At 55.7% G+C, this 15,146-nt stretch overlaps 1 protein-coding gene across 6 annotated transcripts in view; it reads left to right on the forward strand.

Moving 5' to 3' along the window:
• LOC116939300 (uncharacterized) overlaps window positions 1-15,146 on the forward strand; it is a 98,449-nt gene that overhangs the window by 45,760 nt on the left and 37,543 nt on the right. For 4 of the 6 annotated variants that reach the window (XM_076062440.1, XM_076062441.1, XM_076062438.1 and 1 more), the window contains one exon: window positions 11,223-12,389. In XM_076062440.1, the coding sequence (XP_075918555.1) occupies window positions 11,250-12,389 (1,140 nt within the window). In that variant the 5' untranslated portion in view covers window positions 11,223-11,249. Of the gene's footprint in view, window positions 1-9,065; window positions 10,731-11,222; window positions 12,390-15,146 lie in introns of those variants that run through there. The other 2 variants (XM_076062442.1, XM_032947507.2) reach the window with 2 other exon arrangements.

A 15,146-nucleotide genomic window follows, 5' to 3' on the forward strand; every position in this document is an offset into this window, starting at 1 on the left:
ATACGCATCCTGCGCGATACCTCTCCCTGCGTACGCACCGCGTCGTGTATTGTCGAATACGGGCATTGCGTCGAGCTGGGATGCAAATATGATGGAGGGGTTCCTTGCCTCTAAAACATCTGGCAGGTCACGACCATTGGTTCAATCAAGCGAGCCCGACTCTGCCGATGAGACGTTGAATGTCCAAACCCCGCTCGTGGTGTTGAACCAATACTGCCGCCGCCGCCGCCACCGCCGAAGTTATCCCTTCCCGGAAGTTCCGCTGTTGCTGACGGGATGTGTCAAACAAAAAACGTTTTAAATGTCGGAGGAACAGAGAGGCGGTGTTCAGCCAGGCGTATTGGCTACTGATGATATATTTGTTGTCGGGTCACTGATTCCGTGCGTTTCCGCTAAAAAAACTGTCGTCCACGCAGTGCCAGATTGAGCTAGAGCGCGGGGCCTGTAGAAAATTTTATAAAGGGGTCCTAAATAAAGAAAACACATAAATATGAAAAGACAATATTTTTAACTTGCATAGTAAAGTAATTGTATTTTTATATTTGCTATACAGCCAGATAATACGACAAATCGCTAACTTTAAACACCCAGTTCATAAAAGTTGAAGGCGGTATAGTACCATAGTGATAGAGCAAGGGCAGAATCACTGAACCGGAATTGATCGCTTGAAAGCGTTTAGCATAGCATATGTAGTAGTAGTAGCTACTTGTGCTACTAGGGTCATCCGAAACTGACTGCCCTTGCCCTGCCCCTATCCCATCTTGCCCTGCCCTGTACCGGGCACGCCTCGGCATGCCTTCTCCTTGGCTTGCCTTGGCTTGCAGTGCCCTTACCCTGCCCTTTCCCTCTAACGCCCTGCGCTGCCTAGCCTTGCCCCCCACTGCCTTGACCCCCACCCACTGCCTTGACCCCCAGCCACTGCCTTGACCCCCCACCCTACCGCCCCGCCACTGCCTTGACCCCCCGCCACTGCCTTGACCCCCAGCCCCCCCCCCCCGCTACTTTTGCTACGAGGTTAATCCGGCACTGCGTTCCCCGTCTTTGAGATTCGCTTCTCAGTCACGGGGCGGGGGGGGGGGGCAGTTAGGGGGCCCCCTCCCAACCGTGGCCAATAACGAACCGCACGCCGTTCCACAGGAAACGAGAGAATGCGAGTTCTGTGCAAGAAGCCGTGGCGGTTGGGGGACCACCAGGGACCTGGGACCGGTGGGGGAGGAGGAAGCGGGGGGCGGGGGGGGGTAGTAAAACAAAAGTTCTTTTTTTGCGCACAATCGTTTTAGTTCCTTGCGGAGGAGAACATACGCAGAGTTTCAACTTTTAAACTTCCACGCAAAGCGAAAAGAAGAAAAAACAAACTAACGAAAAATGCGTGGTCGCCCCTGCTCGGCCAAGTCCCTCTCTGTGATTGCACAAAGTTCGCCGGGAAACATTTTCACCCCATCGCAGACAGAGAACGGGGGGAGGGGCGGGCGGGCGGGCAGTTTGCATTGCCAGCGTTATCGTGCAAAGCATAATACATCGTGATTCAATATTAGTGACAATAATAATAATGTGTGCATGTATGTCGAGCTCGTTTGGCACCGTACGTAGCCAACCGTGGTTGCGGGGGATGGACAAGCACACGAAACACGAACTAGTTATTATTTTACTGCCTGAAGTCAATTCATTCCTGGAAGAAGGCCCTCCCATGCCACACCGGTCATGAAGGGTTTGCTTGGCCATACTTCACCACGCTGGTCAGTGCGGTTGGGCGGCGTGGGCAGGACCATTCAGATATCGCTCGCCACTGATGGGACTCGAACTCGGGTCACAAGATTCGCAAGGCCCTCCTAACCACAGTGCCACCGCTCCCCCATACACACACGTACACACGCTATGCACACGTGACTGTTGATACCCGGTGGGTAAAGAATCGCTGCCCTCCACATCGTTCAACGAATTGTCACGATTCAGGATTGTGATTACAATTTTTTTTTTAAATCTCGTTGCGGTGGATACAGTGGCCTCTAGTGACTGCAGGGGTCACGTAAACTCGCGATGTACGCGTCTAAAACAAAAACAAATTCCACTTTGATTCTAAGACGTGCGATTTGATGCGTGTTGCATCGGCTTGAGAATCGATTTTTAATCGACGCGCGCTTGGGCTCCGCTTTATAACCGGAAGAATTCCCCGCCGATGTCCTTCGTGATAACCGTAACGACTTAGCAACGTTTGGTATTCACGCCATTCTTCATTTAGCGCAGGGTCACAATCAGCATCATCATCAACATCACCAACATCATCACCACCACCATCAACATCGCCACCATCATCATCACTACCATAAACATCGCCACCGTCACTACCATCAAAACCACCACTACTACCATCACCACCATCAACATCACCAACATCATCATCACCACCGTCACCATCAACATCGCCACACCATCATCATCACTACCATAAACATCGCCACCATCACTACCATCAAAACCACTACCATCACCACCATCAACATCATCATCACCATCATCACCACCATCATCACCACCACCACCATCATCATCGTCACTATCAACATCGCCACCATCATCATGACTACCATAAACATCGCCACCATCACTACCATCAAAACCACCACCACTACCATCACCACCACCACCTTCCTCATCACCACCACCACCTTCCTCATCACCACCACCACCACCTTCCTCATCAACATCACCACCACCACCACCACCTTCCTCATCAACATCCCCACCATCGCCACCAGGAGGGAAGGTGCTGCTGGGCATGGCTCGCGGCAGTCCAGCCGTGTGCACGGCGACCAACGTTGTTGCCGTGTGTGCAACCCCCGTCGTGTACAATGGCGTCTTTCAAAGGTGGATCGTGACGCCGGCACACGAATAACGTCGTGGGGGGGGGGGGGGGGGTGATGATCCTGAACGTCCATTTGTGAAGCGGACGGCAACGGAGTGGTATTCCGCAGTCGATCCGCCCGCGGTAATAACCGGGGCCTGCCTGCCGGATTTGGGATTTGAACCGCGAAACATTTGCGAACGAGCGGGCGAACGCGCCACCGCCTGGGCCGTCTCCTCCTCAGGGTGACAAAAAACACAAAATCCCAAGGCACCGGCGCCCACAGCTGCAACGGCAGCGACCGTGGCCCTCGCGCTGCGACGTTTTCCGTACCCCCCCACCCCCCCGCGAGCGCCGTTAACACCCCGACAGGAGCCGTCTCCATCAGGCGTGTCTTCTTCCAGCGTCTTCTTCTTCCTTCTTCTCCTCTTCCCTCTCCTCCTCTTCCTTCTTCTCCTCTTCCCTCTCCTCCTCTTCCCCCTCCTCCTCTTCCCTCTCCTCCTCTTCCCCCTCCTCCTCTTCCCCCTCCTCTTCCCTCTCCTCCTCTTCCCTCTCTCCTCCTCTTCCCTCGCATCGCTGGAGTCATTCACAAAGCGGTCACCACCGCCACCAGCCCACCCGCCCACGGCCCCCTCTCGCTCTCTCTCTCTCTCCCTCTCTCTCTCCACTCTGCCTTGACTCTCTTCTTGGCTCTCGGCAGCTAGAGAGGTCAGGGCAGGGAGGCAGAAGTCCGGTTTGACCAGCTCCGGCAAAGGGCAGATGTAAAGAGCGAGAGAGTGCCGTGCGTGCGTGTACTGTATAGAGTGGGGGGAGCGGTGGTGCAGCGGTTAGCGCGATGAACCCGGTGACGATTATCTGAACCGGTCCTGGGCCTCCCCTAGGTCGACTCGGCCTCAAATGAGTACCTGGTGCAGTGTGTAGACATCGTCTCTGGGTAGGCAAAGGCGGTCGGGCGTGGTGTTGGCCACCCACCCCCTCGTGTGCCGTGCAGACCCTTCATAGGTGCTCGCTGACAGCACTTGCCCCTACAGTCTGTTAAGGCTACACGGGGGATCTTTGTACTGTATGTGGAGTGCGTGGTGGCTCACGGAGCTAAACCGTCATGGGGGGGCAGTTATAATAGCTTCAAGACGGACGGTGGAGCGTGTCCCAGAAGGAACATCCTTCCGCGGGATAGACACTAAATCTTCCTCCTCTTCTGTTTACCAAATAACAAAACATTTTCCCCGACACTGTACAACACAACGGCTCCGATTTGGTCCGAACAAAAAAAAAGTCTCATCTCTGCTGCCTGGCTGTTTTGTTGTTGTTGTTGTTTAAACCGTTCCTGGAAAAAATTCATATACGCTCGTATGGCAGAGAACCGGTAAGCCCAATGAACCGAGAATGCTGCCATTCTTTCCATCCCAAATTGCTACTCAGAATCTTTATTTAGACTGCAGGAGAAATCCGATGAGCTGTGAAGCTCTTTTTTGTTTTGTTTTAAACAGACGCCCAAGTGTGGGCGGGTCAGCAAAGTTACAACTCACTCCATTGATCAATTTTGAGTCACCGATTATGACGACGATTTTAGTTTCGTCCTTATTGTATCTGTCGCCTCGCAGGTTAAACGATAGCGCACAGCGCTCCCTAGGAAATTCCATGGTTTGCGACCGGACAAAGGTGACGTTGGGGTGGTGGGGGTTTATTTAAATGGACGCCGTCAAACTCAGCCCTCGGCTTTAAGACGTTCTCGAGGTAGCCGGCTATGAAAGAAGAAGCCAAAGCAAAAACCCCGTTGCTCGCTGTCAAAATTGGCGACAGAGTGACGTTGGGGGCCCCCGCCGTCGCCTCCGAGCGACCACCCTTTATCGCCCGCGCCATCGCGTTTCTCTCCCCCGTCGTCGTTGCACAACTCTTGTCACGAGTGTAAAAACGTTTTCCCCAAACGGCTGACGGGTGCGCAAAAGTTGGTGAGGGAGGGAGGGGGGAGGGGGCCCTCTCCACCCAATGATTCCTTCTCATCTTTTTTCCTTCATTCGGTCCGAATGACGTTACGATTGTTCGCGTGCGCGCGTGACCGCTCGGAATTTAAAGAACTTGCTATTTTTTTTGTTGCACGATCAACTCTGCTCACCCGCGCGTATCCTCGTTCCCACTGTACGTACGTAATTTCACTTCCTGTTGGCACGCGTTTTTGTTCCCGCGTCCTCTTCCCCCACGTTCCCTCGCTTTATTTCCGCGTTCACCCGAGTCTCCCCTTCCTTTAAAAAAAAAAAATCCTTTACGAAACTCGGGGCCCGTGGTCGTCTCGGTGGGTGTTTCAACATGGCGAGGAGAAAAATAAAAACCAACAACGGCGGTCACTCGGTGACCGAGCGTGCGACCTGACCCGTCACGAAAGTCCCACGTCCTTCGGTTTTTCGCACAAACCGTCCCCTGGGAACTTCCGCGGCCACCGGACTGCACGGCACGTGGCGCGAAACGTCGGCGCGAGCCGGAGAACGCGCACGCCCCGGGGGAGTCCGCGCGGAAAGCGGGGCCAAACGGAGGAGAGAGAAATTTCACGGGGGATGCGACCGAAGCGTCGGATGCGGCACGTTCCAATATTTCTACTCGCCCTGTCCTTCCCTCTGCGTACAGTAATGGGCCAAACTTATCTTTTGTGTTTCTTTTATTATTAAGTGAAGAGAGAGAGAGTAGTTTTTTTAAAATATATACCGCGAATCATTTTTCATACGTTTACCACTTCTTGAATTCCCCACCCACCCCGTCGCAGTGGCGAAATGTTAATTACCTCGCCTGGTATACAGGAGGTCGTGGGTTCGATCCCAACCCTGACGCCTGCATATTTGCGTGTCTCTCTCCCCGTGGTCACGTGGATTTTTCTTTCGGTCCTCCGGTATTTCCCTCCGTTTACAATCGAGGTGAGTTTATACTATTTGGCTGCTATAAATTTACCGGTACACATGATGATCATGATGATAAGCCACTGATGTGAGTTATCGTTTGTGGCCAGGTCGCCTCTGAAATATAGCTATGCAGCTCAATGGGCTTTACCTGGTGAAATATTATATATTTTTTTATAATGATATCCGGATGTCGTCTTCATTTCCCCTTTTATTTGTACACTCGTATGACTCACTGGACACCGGCTGCCTCGTGTGAGGATTAACTCATCGTGCTGCGCCGCTTCGCTACGAGAGGAATCACTTCGCCACATCCCTTAACGCGAAATAACCTCTCGCGTTTCTCCGATGTGTTCTCGAATGTGCACTTCACACCCCCCCTCCACCCTTCCCCACTTTGACAAATGGTTCAGAAACGTGGCCCATTGACAAAATATTTTTTTGTAAAAATTTGGAACAAAAAGAGGTGCATGCTTGGCGTTGAGAGACCGAAAAGAGGAAGAGACATGAATTAAACAAAAGTACACCGAGCTAAAGACATAATTCAAACTCTCAAAAAAAAGTAAGTGGGGCCTTGGCCAGGACACGTCGCGGCTAAATACGATGATGGATGCCTGTAATGAATAACGATGGAGCGGCAGCCAAGGGATGGAATGCATCCAAAAGGGAGATCCTCTGAGGGTTGTTACCTCCCTGGACGTATGTTTGTTGAACTTCTTGTGCACCGTACGTAGCCAACCGTGCGAATCCGAGGTGTGCGGGGGGGGGGACAACAGACTAAGCACATGAAGCAGTTCTACAGAAATTAGTTTTCAATCTAAATGATTTAAAAGTGCGTTTTGGTAGATTCCCAATATCGGAAGGAATAGCGTTTCGGACGACCGCAGAAGGGCATCTGAAAGCGCGCGATGCAGTGACCGTTTTCGTTCGGTGGATCACGTGAGATTGCGGCTTGGGAGGTCTTCATCCAGCAATGGATTGGCCATGGCTGCTGACTCTGATGATGAATGGATTTTAAAATGAACGTCAACCAAATTGGCACGATCAATTTGGAAACGATTTGATTAAATAAAAAAACGAAAGTGTGTCTGCTGCTCAAGCCAGAATGGCTGGGTGCTCATCTTCGCTGGTGGCCAGTGGTGGAATTTCCACATTTCTATGGCAAGGAGCCAGCCTCTCCGAAGGGACATATATGTAGAGAGATGTACAGCACAGCACTTTTGTCCATCCACTGGTGGATTAGGGAAATGAGCAATTACTGTATAATATGAACAGGCTTGTGCCTTCAGAGTGATTGTGGAATTTCCAACGGTGCCTCAACACAAATTTACTTGGCTAGGTATAGAGGTGAATTGACTTTAACCAATTTGTAAAATACATTTTCCAAACACAGCTTGAGTACGACGTTTCGCTGGTAATTACATCCAGCATCATCGGGCAATTCGCCAAACTGTAAATGTTGTTGGATTCACTCTTCAACACACCGGTGGGCTAAAGTAGTGAAGTATTTTGTCTTTTGTCAACGTGACACTTTTTTGCTGATTGGCCGTGTCGGGTGGTGGAGGGTTACGACACATTTATAAATAACGCGATCTAACCCAAAAACCTTTATTATGAATAATATTGGTCGCGAAAGCCCTCCTCCCACGTGTTAAACGGAACTGTCCAGACAACTCCGCGTTTCAATGGAAGTGTCGATCTGCGCCGTGGAATTTTAAGGCAAAGGGAGAAAAAAAGAAAGAGAGAAAAAAGTAAGAAAATTTGCGCTGGCGCCAGCGTCGGGGTGGGCGGGGGGGGGCAGCGGCCAAGGACGCCCCTCGCGGCTCCGCCGTGCGGTCGCCGCAGCTGCTGCCTCGTTGACGTTTGCCGGCGTCGGCGTTGGGAGGCGGCGGCGGCGGCGGTGAGAATCGGCCCGCAGACGGCGAAGCGGGCGCCGCCGCCGGCGGGTCTCCAATCGAAGGGGCTGCGACAACGACTCCAGCCCAGGGGTTTCCTATTTAAGGCGGCGGTTTTTAATTGACGATCAAAAAGCGGAGGCTCCGCGTGTCCGGATTTGCTCCCTCGGGGTGGATTTGGGCGCTGCCACCCGGCGGAGGAGAGGCTCCTTCCGACGGAGTCGCTGCCGTCGCTATTCCGGTTGCTCGATTGGATCTCCTGTGTGGGAAAACGCTGCCAGTGTCGTCGTCGTCGCCGTCCTGATCCGTTACGACTTGTCCATTTAGGACGACTCATCCATTCAAATTTCCGCTCAAGGTGTCATGCAGTCGAGTCTCGCGCGCACAGAATCGGTGACAATTTTTTTCTGTATTTCCATTCCGATTTATTGGGCCTCTTGACAGCGAACAAAAGTGCAGCGAACGAGTCAGAAAAAAAGATCGAGAACCAGAGGACAGGGAAGAAGCAAAAAACGAAAAAAGGGAAACCCGATTTTTTTTTCCAATTGAAGCGCCATTTTCTACGAATCGCGACAATTGGCGGAATCGCCCGGGGGGGGGGTCCCGCGGGCGAATCGTAGCGAGGCCCGAGTGTCCAACGGCACTGAACGCGACGGGTTTCCTTGCGGGCGCGCGGCATCGACGCCTCTTTCTTTGTCTCGGAACGGCCGTCACGAGCCACGGGAGTCGCTGCGTCGGGGACGGCCCCACCGTGGTGACCCCACCGTGCTGACCACACCGTTCTCGCCACACCGTGCTGGCCACACCGTGCTGACCACACTGTCCTCGCCACACCGTGCTGACCACACCGTGGTGACCCCACCGTGCTGACCACACCGTGCTGACCCCACCGTGCTGGCCCCACCGTGCTCGCCACACCATCATGACCACACCGTGCTCGCCACACCGTGCTGACCACCGTGCTGACCCCACCGTGCTGGCCCCATCGTGCTGACCACACCGTGCTCGCCACACCGTGCTGACCCCACCGTGCTGACCCCACCGTGCTGGCCACACCGTTCTGACCACACCGTGCTGGCCCCACCGCGCTGGCCACACCGTGCTGGCCACACCGTTCTGGCCACACCGTGCTGACCCCACCGTGATGACCCCTCCGTGCTGGCCACACCGTTATGACCCCACCGTGCTGGCCACACCGTTCTGACCACACCGTACTGGCCCCACCGCGCTGGCCACACCGTGCTGGCCACACCGTGCTGACCACACCGTGCTGACCCCACCGTGATGACCCCTCCGTGCTGGCCACACTGTGCTGACCCCACCGTGTTGAGCCCACCGTACTGGCCACACCGTGCTGGCCACACCGTGATGGCCCCACCGTGATGGCCCCACCCGCCACTCCCGTGACCCCCCCCCCCACCTCCGTCGGCTTTCGGAATTTTTTTGCGAACTCATTTTCAGAACGCGAGGAGCTTATTTTGAAACCGCCCTCTTTACGGAGAGCGATGCGACAGCGGAACGGGTGTACGGATGTTCGTGGTCACCACTGTACCGAGAAACGTGAAGTGGGGAGTCCTTGTGCTTTGTTACGAAATGTGTTCATCGTTCATTTTTTGTAATTGCTGACATAAATGCTAACTCTCGGCGTCTCGCCTTTGCACTATACTCATCAGTACGCGTGTATGCTGTACGCCTGTAGCTTTAAACATAATATGCAGTTACAAATTAAGTTTCTTTATATTCGCCGAAAATTGATCGTGCAACAGGATTAATCGTCCGGATTAATGTTTCCCAGTAGCATGAGCTCATTATGATGAAAAGTCAACCCTGTAGAGTGCCGCTTTACATTTGTCCGCGTTTCATGTCGACATGACGCAGTGCCACTCATGCGGCACTGCGTCATGCGCCATCCGTGAACACTGTGGGAGCCGAACGTTTGTGTTTGTGTGCACTGTTACCATTACGTAACAGCACAAAGAGAGACAAAGAACCTGATGGCCTTAACAGAACTGTTGGGGTGTAAGCGCTGTTGGTGAGTAGCACCTATGAAGGCCGGCACAGCAGACGAGGGGGTGAGTGGCCAGCACCACATCCGGCCGGCTTTGTCTCCCCAGTGGCGATGTTTACACTCCGCAGTAGGTACTCATTTGAGGCTGAGTCGACCTAGGGTAGGCCCAGGACCGGTTCAAATAGTCGTCACTGGTGTTGCCCGTGAACAGGAATCGAATTGGGGTTGCTGGGTTCACAGCGCAGTGCTCTAACCACTACACTACCGCTCCCCATTGTAACAGTCACACACACGCGCACACAGTGTCTCGAACGTAATCTAAAACACAGGAAAGTGGTGGAGCGTGAATGTTTGTGCGCGTGCGTGCGAGCGTGTCAGCTCTGTTCGCGTGTGAACGGAGCTCAAATAAGGAAACCAAAGAACATCCCCTTACATCTTCCTCCGTCGCGTTTCCACACGATGCCCACAGCTGCCACCCCCCCAGCATCGCCCCCCCCCCACCTCGTGCCGTTTAACGCGGCGGTCACTCGGTGGCTCGCCGCCCTCTGCCTAACCGCCCACTCGCTCGTCCACCCGTCTGTCCGCTCGCTCGTCCACCCGTATGTCCGTTCGCTCGCCCACCCGTCTGTCCGCTCACTCGTCCACCCGTCTGTCCGCTCGTTCGTCCACCCGTATGTCCGCTCGCTAGCCCATCCCCGTGCTCTCCGTTCGCTCGCTCCGTCGCGCACGCACGCGGGCGCACCTGCGCCGCTCGGGTTTCCACGATTCACAGAAAGGCTGAGCAGCCGCGGCTCCACGAATTGGAGGAAGTGGGCAGTGCCGGGTTTTGCCTTTTGACACACGTGGGCGCGCTATAAAGAGTCGCTCCCGCCCGCCCGCTTTACTTTTCTGCAAATTAACTTTGCATCCGTCCGCGTGTTGACCGTGAAAAAACCGGCGGACGCGAGGAAGCCGGTTTCTCATTCATTTTGTCGTGCGGGCCTCCCCTGTTTGTGGAAGTGTTCCGAGCGGCAGCGGAGGAATCTGTTTGTTTATTTATTTTATTATCTGAATGCGTTTCAAACATTCATGCTCTATGCATTATTGGGATGTTACTGGTGAGTAAGTACACTGCTGTAACGGGGTCGCTTCTCACCAGGCGGTGTGCGTTTGCTTTGGGCGCAGAGTTATGACTAAATCATCGCTAAGAGAGAACTTGTGGAGAAACGTTCAACTCTCCCGAGGGAGCGCAGCGTTTTTTTTCCAGTCGCGCTGAAATTCACGACCTGGGGAGTTTGTTTGCCGGCAGTCGCCAGAATTTGTGGTTCGCGAATTACGTCTGCTGGTAGAATGCTTTTTTGCCGCCGTACATATCGGGTTTTTCCTCCCCCCCCCCCCCCGCCCCCCCCCCCCGGTGGAAAGTGCGGCCGGAGCCGGCAACCACGGCCGATTTTATCCTGGCCCTGCGCAGGACGGTAACCCTTCTGTTTAAATGACCAGTGTCCAGTCGTCTTCTGCGTTCGCATGCCGACGATGACGACGGCGATTCGGGCGACGTCCTGACCGCGACGTGACGTCTCTCTCCCCTCTCCCCCCCCCCCCTCCCGCAGTCTGCGAGTGCTTCATGTGGCGCGGAGATGAGCGGCGGCGGCGGTGGTGGCGCAGGGGAGCGGGAGGCCCCGCCGTGGCCGCCCCAGGACGGGCCCTGGAGGGAGCTGTGCGAGCGACTCGCCCGCGAGGCGGCCACCGACTTTGCGGGGCAGTACCGTGCCTTCACCGCGCTGCACCCGCAGTGGGCAGGCCCGGACGCCGCCGCCACCTTCGCGCAGATCTTCGCCGAGTGCTTCGCACGGCGCTTCCGAGCCGAGGTCGGCCGACCGAGCGGCGCCAACAGGGGAGGAGGACGAGGCGGCGGTGCCGGCGGCAGCCCGGCCGGCGCGAGTAGCGCGACGTCCGAGGAGGCCGCGGCGGCGGCGTCGAAGAGGGGAAGCGTCGGGTCGGACTTCTCGGGCCGGGAGGGCGCGGCGGCGGCGGCGTCGCAGATGGCGGCGTCGCGCCGGCGCAGCACGTCGCAGGAGTTCACGACGAAGCGGGACAGCGTCTCGTTAGACCCGCCGCCGCTCCGCGGCCCGGGCCCCGCCGGCGGCGGCGGCGGCGGCAGCCCCGACGCCTACCCGGCGGCGCGCTCCGCGGCGTCGGAGCGGCGCTCGCTCGCCGAGCCGGCGCCGGCTCCGTCGCCGTCCGCGACGGAGCCGGCGCGGGACTCCGCCGCCGCCGACGCCAAGTCGCTGAGCTCGGATGAGGCGTCGTCGCTGCGGAGGGGCTACGGCCCCGAGCCGCCCTCGCGCCTCAGGGCGTCGTTCCGGCGAGTGTGCAACATGTTCCGGCTGCGCAAAAGGACGAGTCGGGGCGGCGGCCACCTCGCCGCAGCGAACGTCGCCCGCCGCGACGTGGAGCGGCCGTGCGCGAACGGCGACTCCTCCGGCGAGGCGAGCCGGGAGCTGGCGGCGGCCGTCCCGGGCGCCGCCGCGTCGGCGTCTCGCGAGCGGGGGCGGCCGCCGCTCTACCGCTGGTTCTCGTGGTCCCAGCAGCGGCGCTCGGACCCGCGGTGCGTGAGGCGCGAGGGGACGCTCAGCTACGTCGTGGCGGAGGACGTCAGCGGCAGCCAAGTGCGGTGGCGGCGCTGCCGGCTGCTGCTGTGCCGGGCCGAGGGTCGTAGCGGTGGCGCCGTAGCCTCCGCCGCCGGGTACCAGCTCGAGTTCTACGTCCCGCCCAAGGTGGGTGATGCGCGAGGTTCGCCGAGCCGTCGGGTGCGCCGCGAGGCTGCTGCGATCCGATTCGCCGTGTTGGGGTGCGGCGGGCGGGCGGCCATGTCCTTCGCCGGCCGTACCGTCGCACGGCTTGAGCAGTACCGTAATGCATCGCGTCGTACCGGAGTGTAACGGAGGGGGGGTGCTTGAGAGGTGCGCCGCATCGCTGTAACCGCGCGGCAGAAGGCCTCGGGGCCCGGGACGTTCGCGATTCGCTGTTCTCTGATCGAATTTTTTAACTTAATGGCTTTGCGTGTGTTGATCGCGTGAGCGGCACGACAAGTCGAAGCAGTTGTCTGGCCTCGCATATGAGAGAAACAGGGAGCGCTCTGTTGTTGGCTATGATGGTGTGGGCGAGTGGATGTACATACGTTGAATTTAGTTGGCGCAGTGCGTAGCCATACCGTGCTAATCGGAGGTGCCCGGGGGGAAGAACAGCGAACCAAAACACACAAACGCACAGGAAACGCAAAAAACGCACCCAGGGGTTGGGGCGGGGAAAGCAGCAGAGGAGGAGACGATGAAAGGGACCATCGGATAAAAATCTCCACTTAGAAATAAAATAAAAACGTTGGTCCTATGTGGCTGCAGTGTACCGTTTTCTCCCAGCAGCGTTTGTGTTGAGCCCTGCGCAACAAACGCACCGCAAACGAATGCCGGTCGAGTCCGCTCGGCCGCTTAGACCTCCGGGCAGCGAACGTCACACCCCCGCCACCGCCGGCCGCCACCGTGAAGTTTTTTTTTTGCTGCCGTTCAGCGACGCCGAAAGTCTGCCGCCGGGTTATTGATCTGCGGCAGTCGGGCTCGGCGTGACGTCCGCGAGGAGAGGGACATTTCCTTTTTGGGATTCTCCAGAAATGCGAGCGGCAGCGCACCGATAGCGGCAACGGCTCTGAAGGACGACGTTGGGGGGACAAACTCGTTCCAAACGTTGCCCCACGGGTGAGGCCTCTGGCGGAGGCACACATCTGTCACACGCCTCGGGAAAGGGAGAGTGCTCGTCCGCGGATTCATCAACCGGGCCAAAGGATCGTCATGAAAGTGAATTAAATGAACGGGCCAGATTTTATTATTTGGTTTGGCCACGAGCTGGCTACTGCTTGAGAACCCGGTTTTATGCACGGGGGCGGCTGAAACCCGGATTCGATCCCGGGTCTGGTGTTGACGTTAAGCACGGACCTTGCTTGGCACGGTTTCCCCGGCCCGCCGGTAATAAACGACGCAGTCCCAGGATGGTTGGCGTATAAATCACGCAGCTTAAAATCTTTGCTTGGGGATTTTGAAAAATATTTTTTAAACAAAGTTTTCTATGTATCTTTATATATTTATTTATGTTTTCACTCGCCCCATCTGATCGATGCGCCTTTGCCGCGAGGAGCTGTTTGTGCAGGGCCCACGGTCTTGCACGTCCCGCCGAGCGGGGGCAACGATTTAGCGTCTCCGCTGTGCGGGGGCGGCAGAAACAAAACGGCAAAGGCCCCCCCCCCCCCCCCGGGGTCGTGTGTGGGCCCCCAAAAATTCACAGCGGGCCTCCCCGTTGCTCGAATCTCAAAAACGAAGCGCAAACCCGGCATGGCGGTGTGGAGGGATTTCGGAAAACTTGCAACCGGAATCGTACCGGGTTGCAAGTCCCCCCGGCGTTGCCGATCGTTACCAACTAAACCAGCGGTCGGCAAACCTGCGGCTCTTTGAAGGACTGCCTCCCTTTGCGTTGGCGGCTCTCGAAATATTGAGTTTTTTATTTGACCGAATTCGAACAAAAATGCCTTTTCTTGTTATTTTGGTTGCTGATCCCGGAACTAAACTCGCGTTACTATTTATTTTATATTTCCGGGTAAGGCCCACTGAGCTATACAGGTTCTTTTCAGAAGCGGCCTGGTTATCACAAATGGTAGCGATAGCGGAGAGTTTGCTGGAAGGTGCTGCCCGGTACAAACTTACTGTTACGGCAAAGGCGCAGGCCCGCCATTGCCAGCTCAACACCATACCAGACCCCTCTCGCGGATTGTTTGGCCTACTCTTCCACCGTTGTTGGCGAGACGTCTCGGAAGTAATGGGAATACCCCCACACTAATTTGGACCCGTAACCTAACCCTGACCTCAAACATAATTCCAAGCCCGAGATACTGCACTCTCAGCCTGGCAGCCTCCCGTCGTAAGAGCCGCAGGGAGATATTTGGCGTGAGACGAAAGGAAGTTATTTAGGCGCGCTGTGGGTACGACACGTGGCTGGCCAAAGATGCCGCACAAAGATTGATTGCCCGCTTTCTTAGAAGTCCAGGATAATGGCAGTAAAATAAGTGAACTATGAAACTGAACTATTTTTATTTTACCAGGTGAGGCCCACTGAACTATACAGCTCTTTTTCAGCAGCGACCTCGCCACAAACGATAACTCAAGAAAGTGGTTTATCACGTGGAAATTTATCGCGGCAAAATGTACTCCGAATTCACGTTGATTCTAAATGTGGAGGGAAAAACCGGAGGACCCGGAGAAAAATCCATTGACCACTGAGAGAGAGAGACACGCAAACTCCAAATATACAGCAGCAGGCGTCAGGGTCAGGATCGAACCCACGACCTCCTGCATACCAGGCGATGTGGTCAACATCTCGCCACCACAGCACCCTTATACATATATAAAAAAAAACTCTTATTAAGCACAGACATTAGAATCGGATCTTTATCTTGTGATGTTAGTAAATAGTATCCCAGTTGCTCTGAT

Source organism: Petromyzon marinus, chromosome 5, assembly GCF_048934315.1.
Source record: "Petromyzon marinus isolate PM22_M1 ecotype Great Lakes invasive population chromosome 5, UKy_Petmar_22M1.pri1.0, whole genome shotgun sequence".
Classification (NCBI taxonomy): domain Eukaryota; kingdom Metazoa; phylum Chordata; class Hyperoartia; order Petromyzontiformes; family Petromyzontidae; genus Petromyzon; species Petromyzon marinus.